Below are 14,730 nucleotides of genomic sequence, written 5' to 3'. Positions count from 1 at the left end.
ATGCAGAGGACATGACAGCAGTAACACCAGAGTAGCACAAGGTAATCAGGGCGCTGACCGGGCATCTAAACAGTGTGCAGGATAGCAGCCCAGGCACATAATGCTGTGTTCAGAAGCAGGGTGGACACCAGAACCCACCCTGGAAGAAGTAACGAAACTACAAAAGGGGGCCTCTCCTGAGGAAAAATCAGTTTGGAAGGCACGAGGGGGCTCACAAGATCAGAATGGTCTCTGGAGAAGCCCAGATGGACGTCCCATCTTGCCACCAGGTCTTACCAAAGTAGCTCTAGAAGAAGCGCATGGAGTAGGACGTGTGGGAACAATGCAAATGTTGAAAAATCTTGAACACTGGTGGCATCCTTTTTTGAAACCAAGTGCATTGGATTAATTCATGTGAGATGTGCAGGCAGTTCAATGTTAGACCAACCTTGAAGCCAGCACCTGGAAAGTTCCCAGTAGACCCAATAGCAGGAAAATAGGTTATCATTGATTATACAGACATGACTGAGAGAGTAAATGGGTTCAGATATCTGTTGGTGTGTGTGGATGCATTTACTGGATGGCCGGAGGCGTGGCCTACAAAAAAGGAAGACAGCAAATCTGTGGTAAAGAGTTTGATAAATCATTATATCCCTAGACACGGTTTTCCAGCTAAAATAAGGTCTGACAACGGAAGACATTTCAAAAATGAGGAACTAAAGGAAGTGGAAAAATTCCTGGGACTGAAACACTCATTTGGCACTGTGTACCATCCACAGTCACAGGGGAAGGTTGAAAGAATGAATCAAACCCTTAAAACCAAATTGGCTAAGATCTGTGCACAGTCCAAAATTAATTGGGTTACGGCTTTGCCATTAGCTCTGATGTCTGTACGGAGTTCTATAAATCAGAAACATGGTTTGACCCCACATGAGCTGCAAACAGGTAGGCCATTTCCAGGTCCACAAACAAGGTTACCGTTTCTCACTGTGAACAATCTATGTCTCATCGTTATTATTACAGATCTCTCCACAGTCTTGTTACAGCTTTCTCCAAACAGATCCCAGCAGAACCAGAGACCAGGGTTGGAATTACTACTTCAGAAGCAGAGTGGGTCCTCCTGAAAGTCATCAAAAGAAAGTGGTCAGAGCCAAGGTGGACCGGTCCATTCCAGGTCACAGAGAGGACAACCCATGCAGTCAGGCTGAAGGGTAAAGGTGTTACTTGGTACCACTGGAGCCAGTGTGCAGGAGCAGAACCACCTCAACGATCCCTTTCTCAGGTCCAGGAGGATCTGAGCGAAAACACAGGAGAAGACAATCTCACTTCTCTCACCCAAGAAGGGGCAGAATAATCCCCGGGTGAGAGAAATTAGCTCTAGGTCAGTCTACACCTGAGAGCTGAAGATCAAATTTCTCACACCACTGAAGGGGCAGAATAATCCGCAGGTGTGAGAACGCAAGGCTCCAGGTCAGTCTACACCTGGGAGCTGAAGAAAAGAAGAACAGCAGAAGGAGAGGCGGGAGTGATTGAGTTTCTCTCTCACTGGGAGTGGTGGAGCTTCCCTCCCACCCCAGTTTGGCAAACATTTTATATTTTATACTACATTTTTATTTTTTTTATTTTTTTTGCAGGTTATGATTTAACTTTCTATGTTTATGTTTTGAGTTTTAGAAGTAAAAAAAAAAAAAAGATGAGTACCCAAAGAAAGGGAATTAGACTCTCTAGGAGTTTTATCATAGGTGGAGTGTTAATCTCAGTATTCATTGTTACGTTTATCTTATGGTATTTTTGTGAACTTCCATTCCAGATATGTTCTGAAAACCACTTCGGGAAGGTGTCCAAAAGGTCTAAGGTAACTCCATCCGAGGACGTATGCCTTAAGCGTTATGGGGGATTAGAATTAAATTACACGGTAGGAGCAACTACCACTTTTCGGTTTGACCTGTGTGATGTTATAAAGTGTGGGAAGAATCCGATTGCCTGGTTGGGGTATAATGTGTATTTGTGTGCCAATGTCGACGTGTCCACCCAATGTGCTGCAGGCAGGACCATGAGTTTATGAGAGGGAAACGAGCTTTGCGGAAATTGGGGTCACGCAGTGGGGTATACGGGTATGTGGACACCCACCCTGACATATATAAATTTACGGAATAGAGAAAAAGCCAAACAAATCAGCCTGGTACTGGCGTTGACGCATAGCACACTCGGGGGTGTCAATACACTATTTTTGTCCATAAAATCGTTACAAGAAGGTTTGCATCGCACCTCACACAAGTGGGACGAGGTGATGTATTTCACTTTAGTGGTAGAGGTAACAGGGACCGACCCCCAGGTACTAATCAAAGTCAATTTAAATAAACCAACTCCCCAGGTGCAGGCCACCAGCACTCCTACAGTTCCAGAACCAGAAGATCAACTAGAAGGGGTGATGAAAGTAGATTACTCCACCCTGCAGCCTCTAGAAATAATCCAGATGGCCACAGGTTATGCAGATGATAATCTTTGGCTGCAATGGATGACACAAACCGCAAAGGAACAAAGTAGGTCTGACTGCATTGCATGTGCATCCGCAAGGCCACACTTAACCACTGACCCAGCCCCTTTATATCCGGAAGATGCTTGGGTGTACAGTTGCATGTTACAACTAACTAAAGAAGCCACCCCAGCCAACTGTACCACGCTAGCTAGCATCTTTCCACCCATTCCAAACAATACTAAGACAAGACCATCCACTCCTCAGAGGCTGAATGGGACATATTTTTGTTTCGAGTTCACCGCAAACACCCCAAAGGTGAATGTAGGACAAATTCCCTCGGACTGGTGTAATACCACCACGTCTGGGAAAGTGATTGGACTCTGGGCACGATCAGGATTATATTACTACTGCGGAGGATATAGACTTCTCACTAATATACCAGATAACACCATAGGAGTATGTGCAGTGGTCAGATTGCAGGCCCCGTTGATTTTAATTGGCCCTAATATTACCTCTGTGACATATCAACAAAATAAGGCACTGGCACTCACTCGCAGGAGGAGAATACATATTATGAAAAGAAGCACTTCAACCACTTTTGACCTGAGTCAGGGTTCCCCCACCTATATAGATGCAATTGGAGTTCCTCGAGGAGTCCCAAATGAGTATAAACTTGCAGATCAAATATCAGCTGGATTTGAAAACATCCCTATTATAGCTGCCTTGTTCCCAGTAACTCCCAATAAAAACGTAGACCGCATTAATTATATTCATTATAATGTTTTGCGGCTGGCAAATCTAACTCGAGATGCTGTAGAAGGATTATCTGAACAATTGGCCTCAACTTCCCTCATGGCAGTACAAAATAGGATGGCATTGGATATGTTATTAGCTGAAAAAGGGTGGCGTGTGTGCCATGTTTGGAGATATGTGTTGTACTTTTGTTCCCAATAACACTGCACCGGATGGATCAGTGTCAAAGGCCTTAGAGGGACTTAAGACCCTCTCCGCCACCATGCATGAACATTCTGGAATTGATAATCCCCTGGAGGAGTGGATGTCAGGGATATTTGGACACTGGAAGGGTTTGATAATGTCTTTAATGATTTCTATTGCAGTATTTGTAGCTATAATGGTGACATGTGGATGTTGCTGTGTGCCATGCATTCGTTCTCTGATGGTGCGCCTCATCACCTCTGCAATTGAACAGAAGGATCCAAAGATAACAATGCCACTGTTGCAAATTGACTATAACCAGGATGAGGACTCAGAGTGTGAATTCATGGATGCATAATATGATGCATGCGTGTTTTTAATGATTTTTTCTTTTACAGGTGGTACAGTAATATTTTTACTTATTTCTACTTATTTTTAGAAGGACATTTTAGATTGTGAACTCTTTTATGAGAGTTCAAAAGGGGAATTGTAGAATATAAACTATCTATGTGTGTAATATAAACTATCTATGTGTGTAACTGGAATGTGTGGAAATAGGGGGGTCAAGCTTAGGGAGTGAAGCATAGAAGGGGCCTAGGGGAGTGAAAACATAGGGAGTGAGAAGCATAGAGAGGGCAAGGTCATAAATTAGAAGAGGACAGGGAAGGCCAGAGACAGGGGAGGATGAGTTGCATGTTACAATCAGAAGTATTCCTTATTTGGACCTAAGGGACTGTTATGTTATGTTATACATGTGTGACATAATATATCTATGACATGATATATCTATATGTTGAACACACCCTTGAGACTGAATAAAACGAGCTGGAAGCAAGAGTTGATCAGAGTTGGGCTCACAGGTACTTGGCTGGAGTCTCCATCTCTCACTCTGCAGAGGCGAACATAAGTAGATTGTACTTGTGTTTATTTCACTCTTTGAAACCTGTACCCAAATCAACGGACCCGGGGAAGCAGAGACGGCTTCAACACTTTCTATTCCCCCCGTGAGTTCGCTTCGTTCATCCTGGTCGGTGTTTACATCCCGCCACAAGCTAACGTGCAGGTCGCACAGCGCATGCTCGCCGACACTGAGTGTGGAGCGGACCAACCCGCACTCCTTAGTTATCGTCGTTGGCGAATTTAACAAAGGTAATCTTACCCACGAACTCCCCAAATATAGACAGTTTATAAAATGTCCGACCAGAGAGGACAACATTCTGGATCACTGTTACACCACCATCAGAGACGCTTATCACGCCGTCCCACGTGCTGCACTGGGCCAATCCGACCACATCATGGTCCACCTGATTCCTGCATACAGGCAGAAACTAAAGCTCTGCAAACCTGTTGTGAGGACGACAAGGAAGTGGAGCAGTGAGGCTGTGGAGAATCTCCAGGCGTGTTTAGGCTGTACAGACTGGGATGTGTTCAGGACTACTACCAACAGTCTGGACGAGTACACAGAGGCTGTGATTTCCTACATCAGCTTCTGTGAGGACAGCTGTGTACCATCATGCACCAGGGTGAGTTACAACAACGACAAACCCTGGTTCACAGCCAAACTCAGAAGGTTAAGACTGGATAAGGAAGAGGCCTTCAGGAGTGGGGACAAAGACATATACAGAGAGGCAAAGTACAAGTTTGGCAAGGCAGTGAAAGAGGCCAAACGACTGTACTCTGAGAAGCTCCAAAACCAGTTCTCAGCCAACGACTCTGCGTCTGTCTGGAAAGGGCTCAAGCAAATCACCAACTACAAGCCGAAAGCCCCCCACTCCATCAACGACCGACGCCTCGCCAACGACCTGAACGAGTTCTACTGCTGCTTTGAAAGACAAAGGGACAGTCCTGCAACCATCCCCCACGACGCCCCCCAACAGCTGCAGCCACAATCCACCACCCCCACCTCCCCAACCTCAAGAGGGGCCTGGGCACCTCCAACCCCCACCCTGAAGTTCCCCCTCACCAGCCCCCTACCCACGCCGAGGACGGCTCTTTCCATCCAGGAGAGGGACGTCAACAAACTCTTCAGGAGACAGAACCCCAGGAAAGCTGCTGGACCGGATTCTGTCTCACCAGCCAGCCTGAAGCACTGTGCTGATCAGCTGTCTCCAGTCTTCACAGACATTTTTAACACCTCACTGGAGACATGTCATGTGCCAGCCTGCTTCAAGTCCTCCACCATCGTCCCTGTTCCCAAGAAGCCAAGGACCACAGGGCTTAATGACTTCAGACCCGTCACCCTGACCTCTGTGGTGATGAAGCCCTTTGAGCGCCTTGTGCTCTCACACCTAAAAGACATCACCGACCCCCTCCTGGACCCCCTGCAGTTTGCCTACAGAGCCAACGGGTCTGTAGATGATGCAGTCAACTTAGCCCTTCACTTCATCCTCCGGCACCTGGACTCCACAGGAACCTATGCCAGGATCCTGTTTGTGGATTTTAGCTATGCCTTCAACACCATCGTCCCAGTTCTGCTACAGGAGAAGCTCTCCCAGCTGAGTGTGCCCGACTCCACCTGCAGGTGGATCACTGACTTCCTGTCTGACAGGAAGCAGCGCGTGAGGCTGGGGAAGCACGTCTCTGACTCCCTGACCATCAGCACCGGTTCCCCCCAAGGCTGTGTTCTCTCTCCTCTGCTCTTCTCCCTGTACACCAACAGCTGCACCTCCAGTCACCAGTCTGTCAAGCTTCTGAGGTTTGCGGACGACACCACCCTGATCGGACTCATCTCTGATGGTGACGAGTCCGCGTACAGATGGGAGGTGGACCATCTGTTGGACTGGTGCAGCCAGAACAACCTTGAGCTCAACGCTCTAAAGACAGTGGAGATGGTTGTGGACTTCTGGCAGAACCCAGCCCCAACTGCCCCCATCACCCTCTGTGACTCCACAATTGACACTGTGGAATCTTTCCGCTTCCTGGGAACCATCATCTCCCAGGATCTCAAGTGAGAGCCAAACATCAGCTCCCTCATCAAGAAAGCCCAGCAGAGGATGTTCTTCCTGCGGCAGCTGAAGAAATTCAACCTGCCAAAGACTATGATGGTTCACCTCTACACAGCCATCATTGAGTCCATCCTCACCTCCTCCATCACCATCTGGTACGCCGCTGCTACAGCCAAGGATAAGGGCAGGCTGCAGCGTGTCATTCGGTCTGCTGAGAAGGTGATTGGCTGCAGTCTACTGTCGCTCCAGGAACTATACACTTCCAGGACCCTGATGCGGGCAGGGAAGATTCTGGCTGATCCCTCCCACCCCGGTCACAGACTCTTTGAAACTCTCCCCTCTGGCAGGAGGCTGCGGTCCATCCGGACCAAAACCTCACGCCACAAGAACAGTTTTTTCCCATCTGCCACCAGCCTGGTTAACAAAGCCCGGAAACCACCCTGACACTCTCCCTTTCCCCCAGCCCCCCTTTTTTGCTGACAGGACACCTGTAACCTGTAACTCTATGCGTTACATTAACGCTCAGCATGGACTCCTGCTTTACTTGCACTGCCATAATTGCACATAGATCATCTGCACTGTTGTATTGCTCTCGCATCCTATTCTGCTCTACATTTACTCTCACTCTCTTAAAACTGTGCACATATATGTATATTATATTGTAGATATGTTTATACTGTTTAATTTGTACTGTATTGCACCGACTACGCCAAAACAAATTCCTTGTATGTCCAAAAACGTACTTGGCAATAAAGCTTTTCTGATTCTGACATTGTTTTCAGAACAACTGAACTTAAGTTTGCAGTGGCCTCTCTTGCTCTACAAAAAGTGACCAAAAGTTCCTGTTTAAAGGTTGTCGGTCCTTTCCACTGTCGCCACTTGCTTACTCGGGATGAGGGATTGCTGCTAAGTCAATAACTTGTTGCAATCAACTGGGCTTCCTTAAGGCTCATTTCAACCAGTTTCTATCAAGTTCTATTATACACTGAATTTGACTGACTTTGTATTATAACATAGATTCAACTGGAATTCAATCTCCATCTGTCTATATGACAGAATTGTATTGGTTATATTTGAGTAAATATTTCTAGATACAGATTTATTGTGAATTGGAACTATATAAATAAATTGAATTGAACTCATGGGCCAGTACAATATGACAGCTGGATGCCATGAAGGCTGAATACAGGCAAGTGGATCCCCTAACATCTGAAAGAAGAATCTACCTTATCAATTTCTACAAAAGAGCAACACAATTTTATTTATTTATTATATGTTTTTGATATGTACGACATGACAATAAATTGCCTGTTACTGGTTACATCAATATAAAGCCTATTCCATGCATACAGTAAACACCTTAAGTATGCAATGCACAACTGAAGAGCTTATTAGACCTTTGTTCGATTGTTAATTATATGATAGAGCATGTTTTTTCTCGTTTTTACAGAAAAGCTGTAGCGAAGAAATAACTTCCATAATGGATGCACAAATTAGCCACATGCAAATGACCTTAACCAGACTACTGCTGTTCAGTTCAGTTCAAATTCTAAAATACTTTATTAATCCCAAAGGGAAATTAAATGTTGTTGTAGCTCATTATAAGTAACAGAGATACTCCAACCTGCTGCCACCTTAAGCGGTGCAATTCTAGAAAGTTCTATTGTTGATCTACAATAAGCAGCACAAGTCAGATCAGAGCAAAATAGAACTTAATGGGACAGATAAAGGTCAGTGGGGTCCTGGAAATCCCTGGGCCAAACATAAAACCAAGCATTTATAAGAAATGATAAATAAAAACTTTTTCACAAGATCAGAATAAAAAACAACATTCTGCAACGGTCGAACAAGATTTGAACAGTTAGAAACTACAAAAATTCAGCTTATACTTCCAGAATAAAACGAAACCATCAAGGAAAGTTGAAAAGGTTTCCCCTCAGACAATGAAAAGAAATAATTGCATGCAAATTCAAAGTCTAAATTCATAACTTGAATCAAGATGAGGAAAGCAGCTAAAGAGCACCTTTGTGACTCACCATTGCTTTGGTCAGTTGCTGTACTGTGGATCTGATCTCCAGTTTCACCTGCAGAGGGAGCCATCTACACAGAAAAAGATGTCACTGTACAATATGGCCTCAGGTTTGCTCACCTTAAGTGTTCTACTAAGTACTTTAAATACGTTATATAACAGAAGAAAGACAGAAATATTTCTCCCTAACCTTGACAGCGTCAGTGTGGTGGCGGTTGTGAGTCCCATTCTGCTTGCGGCTGCTCTCTGAGCTCTGGCCGCTGCCAGCGCTGCGGCTGCTGCCCACACTGCCTGTGCTGCCAACACTGTTCCTGTCACCTGATGAAAGATAATGCAATAATGCAAAAGAGGCTAAGTGTTAAAAAATAGCTAGGCAAAATATGAGTGCTGGCAAACTGAGAGATAAGCTATCTTGAAAATGATTTTCATTTGTCAAATCCAGCTGGTGTTTGTGAACAAGAAAAGGCTCGCTGTGAAAGTTGAGAAGTTAAACGTTGTAATAAAGTCTTTCAGCTTCTGAAAAAATTAAATTTGTATTACACACACCAACCTAATCATCTTTAATGAAAGTTCAGTGAATCCCACAGTTCCTACATATGTAACTGTTTTCTTAACAAAGGCATTGCAGTCTCAAAAAATTCAATATCATCAGACAAGAGTACTAATTTGATTTTCCTGATGATTAAACTTAAAATGGAGTTAATCGAAGACTTAATGGGGAGTAATTTTTTTCCATGAGAAACAGTTTTCAGTTAATTTATCCAAACCTTATATGAAAATAATTCAACAGCCCTTTCAACTAACAAAATCTGTGGTCAGAACTTTACATACACCCATCATGGGCATTAATGTCATATTACTTTTGAAACTTTTTCCAGGGTAGACTAATCATACTATATATATAACTGCAGTGAATCTTAAAAACAAAAACTGCATGCACAAGTTTGGCTTTATGGGGGATTTTCTCTAATCCACAAATAGTGAAAGTTATAAATATAGACTTATATATGTGCATAAATTCATTACAATTAGTAGTGCCGAAGGTCATATAATGTATTTAAACTTGCTAAGCCAAGAGACAATATTAATGACTGCAGTTTGTTTTTTCTCTTTGGCAGTTTAAATATGTGTTCTTTGACGGCACTTTGGATAGACCAATACTCTGGGAAGATCCAAGAAGGACACTTTTAGACCTACACAAGTTCAGAAAGTCTTCTGGACCCACTTCTAAAAAGTTAGTTTAAACAATTATACACTGTCTGTCAAAACAATTGTTGCCACCTGGATTTAACTAAGAAAACAGGTACAAGCCTCCCATTGGATAATTACTGCATGGGCGATCGTGTTTCAGCTGGCAACAAGTTATTTAACCCCAACTGGTGCAATGAGTTGCTTCTCATCTCTTAAACAACCATGTCGAAAGACACATCCCGTGGTCATGGAAACGTTGTCAGTCTGTTTCAGAAGGGTCAAATCCTTGACATGCATCAAGCAGAGAAAACATATAAGGAGATTCCAGAAACTACCAAAATCGGGTTAAGAATTCTCTAACGCATTATTAAAAACTGGAAGGATAGTAGGGACCCATCGTCTTCCAGGAAGATATGTGTCCGGAACAAAATCCTGAATGATCGTGATCGGATGAGTCCAGATTTACCTTGTCAGGGCGCATCAGGGTAAGAAGAGAGGCAGGTGAAGTGATGCACCCATCATGCCTACTACCTACTGTACCAGCCAGTGGGGGCAGTGCTATGATCTGGGTTTGCTGCAGGTGGTCAGTTCTGGGTTCAGCAACAGTATGTGTTCAAAGAATGAGGTCAGCTGACTACCTGAATATACTGAATGACCAGGTTATTCCATCAATGGATTTTTTTCTTCCCTGACGGCACGGGCATATTCCAAGATGACAATGCCAGGATTCATCAGACTTGAATTGTGAAAGAGTGGTTCAGGGAGCATAAGACATCATTCTCACACATAGATTGGCCACCACAGAACCCAGACCTTAACCTCATTGAGAATCTTTGGGATGTTCTGTAGAAGGCTTTGCGCAGTGGTCAGATTCTACCATCATTAATGCAAGATCTTGGTGAAAAGTTTATGCAACACTGGGTGGAAATAAATCTTGTGACATTGCAGAAGTTGATCGAACCAATGCCACAGAGAATGTGTGCTGTAATCAAAGCTAAAGGCGATCCAACGAAATATTAGAGTGTTTGACCTTTTTTTTTGGTGGCGAGTTTTTTTTTTTGGCCAGGCAGTGTATGTACGTATAAGTTATGCAGATGTGTCAACACTTTTCCAATGTCTGGGAGAAGACTCACACTATCACTCTAAGATGAAAGGTAACTGCTTAGGGTGAGTAGGAACAACCCAGGAACCACAAGGCTCAACTGTGCCATGAACTGAAAACTGCTGGAACACAAGTGTAGCTGTCCACATCATCATGATGATCATAAAATAAATACCTGCTCCAAAATTGATACATTCTAGCATGACTGAATTTTGCACAGCTGCAAAATTCAGAAAGATGTTATGGTCAGACAAGTCAAAGATTGAACTGTTTAACCAAAATGACAAGAATCAGGTTTGGAGGAGTAAAGCTTTAAAACCTAAGAACATGGTACAAACTGTCAAGCATGGTGAGAGTATCATAATTTGTCCTGCTCAGTGGTACTGGCGATGACACAAAGTGGATGAAAGAAGGATGAAGTAGGACTACCTCTAAAATCAGTAACTCCGCCTAAATGATTCCAAATATATATCAAAGCGTGTTTTACAATCAATACAGAAAGCTAATATTAAGCCCCTAGAATGGCCTTCCAAACCCAATCAAAACTTTGTTGGCCACAGCCAGATCCGCACCAGAAAACCAACCAGCAAGAAGAGAGGTCAAACATGCCCCCAGGGTAAGCCAGAATCGTTATGGTGTCTATGGATAGTGTGCAACCTAGGTGCAATGTGTTAAAGGACATAAATACAAATTTGTGCATCTAGTTCTTATTTTTAAAAACCACCGGAGTAGAGAAAGAAAGGATCAAAATAATCCAAAAATGTTCAACATCAATTTGCCATTCATGTCTATAATGAATGAATGTGAGTACATACAGGTCCTGTATGTACTCTGACAGTAAAAACCCAAAACACATCGAAATCAGAGAATGATTGGAATGTATGGCAGCACCATAAAAAAGTTTTAAAACAAGTACTGTCACAGGTTTACAGGAAAAACTATACTGTTTGACTTGGGAAAACTACCTACACACAGCAAGTCAGTATACAGACCATTCCTACTATCTGTTGACCAACTAGATTTTCAACAGGAGAACATTTTGCCAATCAAATTAGAGCAACTGGTCTTATCAATTCCAGATCCAGTTTGTAATAGTAATAGACGCGGAAACAGGGTGGTACACATGTCACTACATCCACCTATTTCACTCTATCAGGTAATCAACAATTAATTGAATAGTTGAGCAAGTAAATCAGACATAAACCCATGCTGACCACCTACCATTATTCTGCTGCAAGACAATTCTGAGTGTGGTTAGAGGATTACTGGGACAGAAGGGGAACAAGGGATTTACAGGGTGGTTAGGGTAAGGCCAGGATGTAAGCCAGTACAGAAGTCTGGTTAAATGGCAGGGCTGTTGGATGTCTAAAGGTTCCCGCCGGGTTAGGGGCTTGGGTAGTTCAAGGCGTTAGATGGGGATGAGTTGACAGGTGTTTGGGGTCACACACTCTTACCAGTGGGAGAGCTCCTTAGGACCCAAATGTCCTGAGGAGGGGTTGCTGGGGCTGAGAACTGACTGGTCGGTGAAGCACCTAACAAACACACACACCTTAGACACACGCTATGTGCACTCCCTGCATCCTGCAGGGGTGGAACTGGACCTATGGAGTTGTCACTGAACACCAGAGGGACTGAGTGAGGGAGGGGAGTGGGACTGCAGACAGAGACATGTAAAACAGCCATCTGACATAAAAGCAAGACAAAGTTATAAAACAGAGGAAATGTGGATGTTTTAATAGATCTAATATCCTTGTATATTCTCTTTAAGACATCTGTATTGGCCCTTTTTACATCTGTGTGTTTGTTAACTCCCCCATGGAGGTGTTTTTGTCTCCATTGGTTTGTCTGTCCATCTGTCTGTCTGTTTGCAAAATATCTCAAAAGGTTATTAATGAATTTGGATGAAACTTTCAGACAAGCTGCATAAAAGGACAATGAACAGAAGATTAGATTCTGATGGTGATGGAGAGCACCATCTGGAGGCAGGAGTTTTTGAATTCTTTGCCATTGCCTTACCATGGTTCAACATTTTGGAATTCCCACATGGTTTATCACCCTGTCAACAGCTGACATGCAGTGGCCAGAAGTCATCCAGAGTATGCCTCAACAGTATAGGAAAAAGCTGACATGCATCAGTGACCCTATTGCCTTGGCGGATATCAGACCTCTGAGTGCTTTTCTAGTCTTCATGTGCTTTATGGCTGCTTTGTATTTGTATCTGCTTGTGGATTTTTTGTATCTCTTGTATCTCACTCATTGGTATTCAATTCCTGATGTCTTTGTTGTGTAGCCATGTACTCAGCCACCAGGGATCAGTTTGTATTTCTTAGATGTGATCTATTTTATTGAATTATGGAGATAAATAATTAGGACCATAAAAGCATTCATAGAGGCCAGACCACTGCCATCGCCGCTGCATGTCAGCTGCTGACAGGTTCACAAATCATGTAGGAATTCCAAGTTGTTGCCAAGGCAATGATAAAGAATCCTTCAAACACCTGGATCCAGATGGTGCTCCACATCACCACCAAAATGTAATCATCTGTTCCCTATACTAATATGCAACTCATCTGAAAATTTCACCAAAATCTGTTGGTAACATTTTTAGTGATTTTGCAAACAGATGGACAGACAGACTTAGACAAAAATGTAACCTCCATGGCGGAGGTAGGAAAGCAAAATTTCAGTGTGAATTTTATTCAATCATATATTATTTCCTGAAGATTTATATAACAAACTTGTATGAAACCAAAACAGTTAGGTATGAAACAAACAAATCTAGAAAAGTGGAAAATGGCAAAAGGGCAATTCCTAGTTTGGTTTGATTCTTTTCTTTTTGTTGTCCTGGTTCCTTCTTGCCTTTGCCAGTAGAGTAACCCAGTATAATCTAGACATTTGTTTTTAACAGTGTTAAAAGTAGTTATTAAACATAAATGCTTTATGTAATATGAGACATCTGACCCAGATGGCTTACAGTTACGAATAAGTAAATTAGGACATATTAAAACATTATTTTGTTTTAATAGTTCAAGTTCAAAAGGTTTAATATGCTGAATATGGCCTTCATCTCACAAAAAAAGTGTAATTCAGTTTCACTGAAGAGAATAATATAACATGAGAACAATTAAACATTATTTTTAATATTCAAATGTTGTGTTATGACCATGTTATGACCTATCCAAGCATGGGGAAGGTTGATCATGTGACAATTGTCCAGCAGACACTCCACAAGGACAGTAAGCCTCAAAGGTTTATTGGTGAAGAAGCTGATTATTAGCAAAGGAGTGTATGCAAACATAATAATGGAAAGTTGTATGGTAGGAAAAAGTGTGGTAGAAAAGGTGCACTAGTCTTGAACTGTGAAGGAAGATTTCCAATGTGTGGATGTGAATACAATATTGCGCTTTTCGGAGAAACTGAATTTATGTTTTCCTCGCCTGCAAGCCATAACCATCAAACTAACAGAAATGTCTGACTGTGTTAAATTAAACAAAATGAGTGTCACTTTTTTAAGTGAATGAATTTCTAGACTGTTTCTTTCCTTAAAAAGCATAAAAGAGAAAAATATGCTGTACATTTTTTGATATAAACAATATTTTTGAATCCAACAGACAGTGAGGGAATTACACATGTATGCTATTTTTGTATCAAAACAAATGACCCTAACCCTATCTTTATCTGTTATTTAACTCCATAAAAGTTAATTCAAGTTCATAAATTGGCTGATACTGATTTCTTACTGATTGACTTGAGCAGCTCTAATGGAGATTTAATCATGTATTTATTTTCTATACCACACTAAACCTCAGCAGGTTGGCGGGCTTTAGCTAACAATTGACAAGAGGCAGGGTTCCCTGGACCTCTTGTTAACACAAATAGGATGCAATACAAAAATACACAGATATGTAACGGTAAATACAAGTAGACAAAGTAGTGAACAGATTAGCACAAAATTGGAAATTAAAATAAAGAAGGTTGCAATAAATGCTAACGCCTAGGTGTAGAGGAATAAGGTGGTGAAGGACCAAAATAAAATTGTTTCGTATTTTTTGTGATTGTTTTGGCTGTG

At 42.5% G+C, this 14,730-nt stretch overlaps 1 protein-coding gene across 4 annotated transcripts in view; it reads right to left on the bottom strand.

The window, feature by feature from the left end:
- Positions 1-14,730, bottom strand: part of LOC124874960 (caskin-2-like) — a 92,963-nt gene that overhangs the window by 22,808 nt on the left and 55,425 nt on the right. For 3 of the 4 annotated variants that reach the window (XM_047376672.1, XM_047376673.1, XM_047376675.1), the window contains 3 exons: positions 12,116-12,193; positions 8,559-8,686; positions 8,376-8,439 (listed from right to left, as the gene is read on the bottom strand). In XM_047376672.1, the coding sequence (XP_047232628.1) occupies positions 8,376-8,439; positions 8,559-8,686; positions 12,116-12,193 (270 nt within the window). The remainder of the gene's footprint in view (positions 1-8,375; positions 8,440-8,558; positions 8,687-12,115; positions 12,194-14,730) is intronic. The other variant, XM_047376674.1, reaches the window with a different exon arrangement.

The sequence above is a fragment of the Girardinichthys multiradiatus genome, chromosome 10 (genome assembly GCF_021462225.1).
Source record: "Girardinichthys multiradiatus isolate DD_20200921_A chromosome 10, DD_fGirMul_XY1, whole genome shotgun sequence".
Classification (NCBI taxonomy): domain Eukaryota; kingdom Metazoa; phylum Chordata; class Actinopteri; order Cyprinodontiformes; family Goodeidae; genus Girardinichthys; species Girardinichthys multiradiatus.
This window is presented reverse-complemented; position numbering and strand designations above follow the sequence as displayed.